The sequence below is a fragment of the Copadichromis virginalis genome, linkage group LG14 (genome assembly GCF_057382275.1).
Source record: "Copadichromis virginalis isolate Kocher_CV1m ecotype Utaka linkage group LG14, C_Virginalis_male_GT1.1, whole genome shotgun sequence".
Lineage (NCBI taxonomy): Eukaryota > Metazoa > Chordata > Actinopteri > Cichliformes > Cichlidae > Copadichromis > Copadichromis virginalis.
In genome coordinates this window covers 32,318,130-32,325,499 of record NC_140631.1, presented here as the reverse complement: position 1 = coordinate 32,325,499, position 7,370 = coordinate 32,318,130, and the positions used below count along the sequence as shown (strand labels likewise).

General features: G+C 48.7%; 1 protein-coding gene and 1 long non-coding RNA gene across 2 annotated transcripts; both read left to right on the top strand.

The window, feature by feature from the left end:
• Nucleotides 1-703: 703 nt before the first annotated feature.
• On the top strand, nucleotides 704-1,785 carry LOC146694357 (uncharacterized). Its single transcript, XR_014914884.1, has 2 exons — nucleotides 704-750; nucleotides 864-1,785. It is a non-coding gene; the product is annotated as an uncharacterized LOC146694357 (long non-coding RNA).
• Nucleotides 1,786-3,215: 1,430 nt separating this feature from the next.
• Nucleotides 3,216-6,414, top strand: LOC146694356 (uncharacterized). Its single transcript, XM_085478736.1, has 2 exons — nucleotides 3,216-4,151; nucleotides 4,354-6,414. The coding sequence occupies exon 2, from the start codon at nucleotides 5,065-5,067 to the stop codon at nucleotides 6,412-6,414; it is 1,350 nt and encodes a 449-aa protein (XP_085334862.1). The 5' UTR covers nucleotides 3,216-4,151; nucleotides 4,354-5,064.
• Nucleotides 6,415-7,370: the final 956 nt, after the last annotated feature.

Genomic DNA, 7,370 nt, shown 5'->3' with positions numbered 1-7,370 from the left:
TCTGGAGGGATCTAAATGCTAACGTAGAAACCAGTCAGGACGTCTGCTACTGCTGTTTGCTCGTTTTTTGTTTTTTTTTATGGGCGATCGTTTTCAGGCTTCAAGTAGCACCATTATACCAACATTTCACATTCTAGACATTGTTTTAGGTGTATTTGACCAAAAGTTTGACTGAAAATTCACATGCAAGCTTTTTTTCAAGGCTGTGGTATTTGCCGGCAAACAATACCTTTCAGCTAGCTAAAACAGAATATTATGCTATCACCGAGCAACATGGCTAATGCCTTTCACACAGCTTTGTCTCAACTCCAAAGAGCCACAGAAGTAAAAGCTCATAATAATAATTGAAACAATCTTTGAAAAAATGACTTACCAAGCATGGCAAACAACTCAAATATGTAGAGCAAAATGTTCTGAAACGGCTTCACTTCAGCCGTGCTGGGGGCGGAGTCTGTGAATTTACTCTGTTGGTGTCATAGCCCCTGTAGGAGTTCAGAGTTAAGAGGTCAAGAGTTAATGTTTCCATTGTAACACCTCCAGATTTGACATAGAAACACTCATTTTTAACACTCGATTTTAACTACTATCATTTTACACCTCAGAGTTACATTAAAAAAATGTGACTCTGCTTAGAGTAAAATTAACTCTACTTTTGCAAGGAGACTATTAACACCAAAAAATTTAACACTTTTGAATTTGCTGTGTACCTGTTGCCTGTGTCCTTGTCTTTTGGGAAAATACTTTACACAAGTAATGGCTCAAAGAGGATTCCTTTTTTTTTTTTTTTACTGTGCTGCAATTGTTTACTGGATTGTTTGTGCCATTAATTAGTGTCAACTAATTTTTATTCAATCTCCGCACAGGATATGCTTGTGAAGATGGAATATGGGGGAGAGCAGAAGTGCGTTGAAGTTCCACAAAGGGATGAATGAAGGACATGCATATTGTATTGAAGAAATAAGTGATGAGAATGCTGTTATTTGCATTTACCATGTCAGACCTTTTGATAAACAAAATTCTAATGAAGTGAGAACATGTATACTGTTACATCTTTCAGAAAATGTTTTGAAATTGTGGTGCACAGTTCAGAATAAATGTTTTTCAAAAACCATTGCATCTTTTTAGTAAATGTTTATTTCCAAAAGAAATTTCTAGAAGTTCAGAACAGTAAAATTCCCGCTTTTTAGAATGAATTTGTCACGGTTCTGGGTCCGTCGGACCCAGTAGTTTGAGTTTTATTATGTTTTGGTTTTAGTTTGCATCAGGGATTGTTTTCTTGTTCTCTTGTAGTGTTGATTATGATGATGTTTATTATTTGAGTTTCATGTTTCTGTGGTGTTTAGGATTTGTTCTTCAGTTGTGTCTGCTTAGTATTTGTCTAGCTCCATGTGCCATTTTCTGTCTGTCTCTCTATGTCGAGTTTGTGTCTTAGTGTGATGGTTGCTTGTTCCTGTTTTATTGTGATGGTCTGCGTCTCATGTGAGTGTGTTCAGTTTTACCTTTGTCTCGTCTTGTTGATTATTCCCAGCTGTGTCCACCACCTGTGTGTAATTCCCCTGTGATTCTCTGTGTATTTAAGTCATGTCTGCCGTCATTGTAGTTGCTGGTCCGTCTGTGTATTCCACCCTGCGTCATCTGTGTGTTTCCCTGCTGTCAACCGCCAAGTGTTTCTGCTCATGTTCAGGTTCGTGTTCTGTAGTTAGTTTGTTCCCAGTCTAGTTAGTCATAGCTCCCTTTGCCGTTTGTATTTACTTTCATGCTCAATAAACCACCTTCACACCTTCACGACTGCCTGCGTTTGGATCCTACTTCATTGCCTCCACACGGCTCACCTCACTCGCCGTGACAGTACGGACCAGCCAGATATGGATCCAGCGGCATTCACCCCACCCACGGAGCTTCGGGACCTCATCACGAACTCCGCTTCACAAATAATCAACCTGTGGCTAGAGCATGAGGGAGAAGCATTCCTCCACGTTCTGGAAGCCAGACTGCAACAGCTGCTCACGGATTATCCCTGGCTATTGGACTCACTACACCCACTCGCGCAAGACTTCATCCTTCACGAACTTCACCTACACCCACCAGCTGCTATCGCTTCCCAACCCAGCCGGACGCCGGAGGTTTTGCCCGGCCCGCCGGAGGTTTTGCCCGGCCCGCCGGAGGTTTTGCCCGGGAGGAAGCGACGATCGTGCCGTCGGCGCGTCGCCCCACAGCTGGAGAATAGGACTTCAGAACTGCCGGCTGTGGTGAGTGGAAAAGACGCTCTGTCTGTTTCACCAGTTCATATGACTGTTTATACCGGGGCTGTGTTCGTTGAGTCAGCTGCTCAGCCGGTAGCTCGGTTAGCTTCCCAGCAGTCGCTAACTCAGTCAGCCACTCACTCATCACCTCCATCACAGTCACAGTCAGACCCAGTAGACACCATGTTACAGTCCATAGCCCAGTCAATAGCTCAGTTGGCAAGAGAGTCATCAGCCTTATCAGTTCAGCCAGCCACTCCACCACCTGTTACTACTTTGCTACCTGTAGCTCAGTTGCCACCAGTTCAGCAGCCTGTCCACTCATTTACCCAGCCTTTATCCTCACAGCCTCATTACAAGCAGGGAACACACTCCACACAAACTTTTGCTGGTTCATTTAAGCTGGCCATCTCAGAGACAGTTGCTCCCTCTAGGGCCTCCCCAGAGGCTGGGTGTCAGTCACCAGCCAACTCTGGACCCCTAGAGGTCAAGACACCAGCACCAGCAGCCTCACCGGAGAACTCACCTGAACAGTCTCGGCTCTCAGCACCCCCTGAGAGCTCAAGTGAGTTCACCCGTCCGCCTCAGTCCTCTGCTGAGTGTATTGGGGAACACTTCCAGCCCTCTGAGGACTGTATCCCACTGTTGCTGCCTGAGTCTAGCCACGGTGCTGCTCAGTCCCAGCCAGTGTCCACACTGGCAGAGGTCTCCGTACCTGCTGCTTCAGAGACTGCTTTCCCTGGAGGGCCTGAGGAGCCCGTCCAGTCTCAAGTCATGTTAGCTGGGGGTTCAGGTGAACCCAGCCAGCGTCCTGCCTCGTCGGCTGGAGGGCCTGAGGAGCCCGGCCAGCCTCAAGTGTCGTCTGCTGGGGGTTTAGGAGAACCCAGCCAGCCTCAAGCGTCGTCTGCTGGGGGTTTAGGAGAACCCAGCCAGCCTCAAGCGTCGTCTGCTGGGGGTTTAGGAGAACCTCAAGCGTCGTCTGCTGGGGGTTTAGGAGAACCCAGCCAGCCTCAAGCGTCGTCTGCTGGAGGGCCCGTGGAGCCCACCCAGCACATCCTCACATCTGCTGGTGGTCCTGGAGGACCCAGCCAGCACATCCTCACATCTGCTGGTGGTCCTGGAGGACCCAGCCAGCACATCTCCACATCACCTTCTGCAGCATCACCGCCGTCAGGTTCCGCAGCCGTCCCGCTGCCGTCAGGTTCCGCAGCCGTCCCGCTGCCGTCAGGTTCCGCAGCCGTCCCGCTGCCGTCTTCATCATCTTCGCCTGGTCCAGCCTCCGTGTCTTCATCATCTTCGCCTGGTCCAGCCTCCGTGTCTTCATCATCTTCGTCTGGTCCTGCCTCCGTGTCTTCATCATCTTCGTCTGGTCCTGCCTCGTCTGGTCCTGTGGTTGCCACGCCGCCGTCGGTGCCAGCTCGACCCGTTCCGCCTCGCCTCTGCCGGCCGTTTTCAGGGCCTCTAAGATGGCGTCATGGCCTTCGGGGACTGCCTCCGGAAGGTGTTCGTCGCCGCCGCTGGCATCGCGGCCGTCCTCCGGACCTGCTCGGTGGCCGCCACTGCCTTCCACGTGGTCGGCCTCCGGAACTGTTTGCCCGCCGTTGCCGTGTGCACGGTCGGCCTCCAGAACTGCATTCGCGCCGCCGTTGCCGTCCGCACGGTCGGCCCCCGGACCGGCTTCCTCGCCGCCGTTGCTGCACGTGTAGCTGAGATATAATGTACGAATTGTGAACATTCTCAAAACTGTATTGTACATAGGTTATACTTTTTTATTGTGTGAACTTTATTTTTGTGGAACTAAGGTTCCGTGTGTTATTGTTGAAGTGGGACATTAATCAGTGTAACGCCACCTGCGGCCACATTGCGGGTGTGGGGTTTCCTAGCCAGAGCTGTACGGACTCCACACTGGTGAGGCACGCTTTCTGTAGCTCTTCTCCCTGTACTAAATTATCCATATAAATTCGGTGTATTTGTCTTTGTTAAGTATTGGCTCCTAGGGTTAAAAGCTCTCAAAGTGTTTTCAATCGCTTTGAGTGAGAAAAATGATATTTGGAACTGCGCTTTATCTGTTGTATCATCCGTTTGTGTGGAACTGACTTGTGTTAAACAGGGTGAGGAGAAGCCTGCTGCCGCTGTGTGACACTGATTTTGCTGCTGCACTCTGTTTTATAGGTATGTGTAAATGTGTAGTTTTTGTTTTATGTGTATAATGAGCTCATGTCCCGAGGCTGTGCTCTGAGCAGTATCTTCAGCCATGTTGGGAAGAGTTAAAAAGTTGTTTGAATATGTATTATGCAATTGACCTATTTTAATGGGAATTTGAATGTTATATGTTATTGTTAGTGATTCCATAATTGTCTCTGTTTTACCCCACTGTAATATTTGATTTTGAAGTGGCGGTTGTGAAAATTATTATTTTGATAAGTTGTATTTTCTTTTATATGATGCAAGCAGAGCTGTACGGACTCCACACTGGAATAAACCCTGTTTCCAGCCAGTCCGTGTCTGTTGTCACAACGCAGTCGACCATTTCACATCTGCTACATAAAAGTGGTGCCGTGACCCGGATGCATCTGATCAGCCGCTGCTGATCGCTGAGGTTGAGCTGAACACTTCCGACACCTGTAATATAAGTAAAATTATTCTGTGGGTCAGCAAAAAATTTCCAGTGTTCTGTTAGTAGGCATTTCTCCCAGTTACACCTGTTAGAGTCTAACTGAGCCGTGTTTACTTGTGTTGTATTTTTCTGAGTGATAGGTATTTTTGTATTCCTTTTGTTTCTGATCCCCTTTGTAGTTATTGCTAACCTCCTGTAAGCAACATGGCTGGTAGGGGCCAAGACTCCTTTAACCTTTTCACGCCAGTCGCTGGGAGAGGTTGGAGACTGTCTGGGGCAGATGAAGTGAGAGACAGGTCTATAATGTTGCGTGATGAGCCAGCAGAGTCAGATGACATTATTCGAAATAAAGCTCATGAGCGCCAGTCCTCAACCCCTGCTTTGAGCGACGACAGCACACACAAAGAGCTACGTGAGCTCATTGGTGAATTGGGAACCCAGATAGGTGAATCAATCGCTAGCCGGCTACTATCCAGTCAAGTCCCACTTGGTCCAAACCAGACAGCTCCAGCCGAGTCCCCCAAAGTTAAGAGCCCTGACACCACTCTCGACCTCTCCAAAGTGAACTTAGTGGTCCGACAAGATATCAAAGACCCACCTATGTACAGAGGTGATGATGCGGATAAGTACTCTGTTCATGAGTGGATAGACATGATGGAAGTGTACTTAGAGAAGAGAGGGTTGTCTAGAGCCGTGCAGGTGGATGAAGTCTTAAACCACCTCCTCGGCAGAGCTAAAAACATTGTTAAGGTGGGTTTGAAAAGTAACTCATGTTCTGGTGTAGTGACCAACCCTGAGACCATCTATGCCATACTCAGGCGTTATTTTAGTGATAGTCCTGGCTCCTGTCAACCACTGGCTGACTTCTATGCCACCCAAGCAGTTGCAAAAGAGACCCCAGTAGACTATTGGGTGAGGCTTAATATCGCTGCTGAGGCAGCTGACAAGCATTTACAGCGTCAGGGAGGCAAAATGGAGAACATGGAGGCAGAGATAGCCATGATGTTTATCAGAAATTGTCCTGATCCCAGCCTCGCCTGTGTTTTCAAATGTAAGCCCATCAGTAAATGGACAGTAATGGAGGTTCAGGAAGCCATTGATGAACACCAAAGAGAGTGTCATGCAAAAAAGAAGAGCCTGGGCTCTGCCAGACCCCATCCCCTCCTCGTGGCCACTGCGACAACCACAAGCGAGTCGCCTGAGTTTGAACTGAACCATGCCCAAGTAGGTACAGTAAAATGTTCCCAGGACAGCCCGGGTAAGGCTGCTGGAGCTGCCCCTTCAGACCCAAGTGCTCTAGACCGCGTGCTCAGTATGCTGGAGAGGGTGTTAGAGCGCTCCAACCAGCCTGTCCACCCCGTAATTAGACCACAGCCTCTAGCCTCAGCCAGGTTCCCTTCGTGCCAGGTTTGTGGCAATAGCTCACATTCCACGCGCACTCACTGCATGAGAGAGAGGAGATGTCTAGGTTGCCTGGAGGTTGGGCATCAGAGGAAAGACTGCCCCAGAGCAGCTGAGCCCATTACCCAGCAAAATAATCCCCAGGGAAACTAGGGTGCTTGCACTTGAGAGGGGACAGTGTGAGCGAAGAGTGTGAAACCCTCAATCCCAGTGATGACATACAGACTGTATACAAAGAAAGCCTGAAGTGTGCCCCACCTGGTACTGTTGTACTTTCCCAGAATATAGTAAGACTTGATGAGGCAGACAGCCTATTTTACACGAATGCATTGGTGAATGACAAAGTCTCTTTGCAGGCCCTTCTTGATATAGGTTCCATGGCGTGTACCTTGAGCGAAGAGGCGGAGCGAGAGTTAAAGAGCGCTGGGGTCGCATTGGAATTAAGCGACACTCGTACCGACATTGTGCTAGTGGGCTGTGGTGGAGTTCAGGTTAAACCCAAGAGTATATGCGAGTTGAAAATGGAAGTGTATGATTGTACGTTCAGAGTGCCTGCCCTAGTGGTCCCCGGTCAGAAAGATCAGTTGATTTTAGGGACAAATGTTATCAAACACCTCCTCAGACACTTCAGGCTGTCCCCCCATTTCTGGCAAGTCCTGAGCAAACCCGAATCAGCAGAAGCGCCTGAAATAGTGCAGTTTCTGAATATGCTGTCTGGCATTAACCGGTGGAGGGGTGACAAAATGCCAGATGTCATTGGCACTGTCAAACTAGCTCAGGCAGTGACTCTACTCCCCAAGCAAGAGCACCTTGTATGGGGCAGACTGCCAGCGTCATCACCCCTTTCCGAGGGCAGCGCCATTCTGGTTGAACCACCAAAATCGCAAACTCATAAAAAAGGTGTCATTGTCTGTAGAACTGTGGTTTCTATGAGTGGCGATAGGTGGGTCCCTGTTCGAATCCTGAACACATGTGATAAGCCTATCACATTGAGACGAAACGCTAAGGTAGCAGATGCTTCCGCTTGTGTAGCTGTTGAAGATCTCGAAGTGGCTTCTGACCAAAACCCAAGTGAGACCCTTAGGGTCCAGAGCCAGACAGTGTGTAGC

Coding starts and splice junctions, on each gene's coding strand:
- LOC146694356 (XM_085478736.1), top strand. CDS start 5,065: ATGGCTGGTAGGGGCCAAGACTCCTTTAACCTTTTCACGCCAGTCGCT.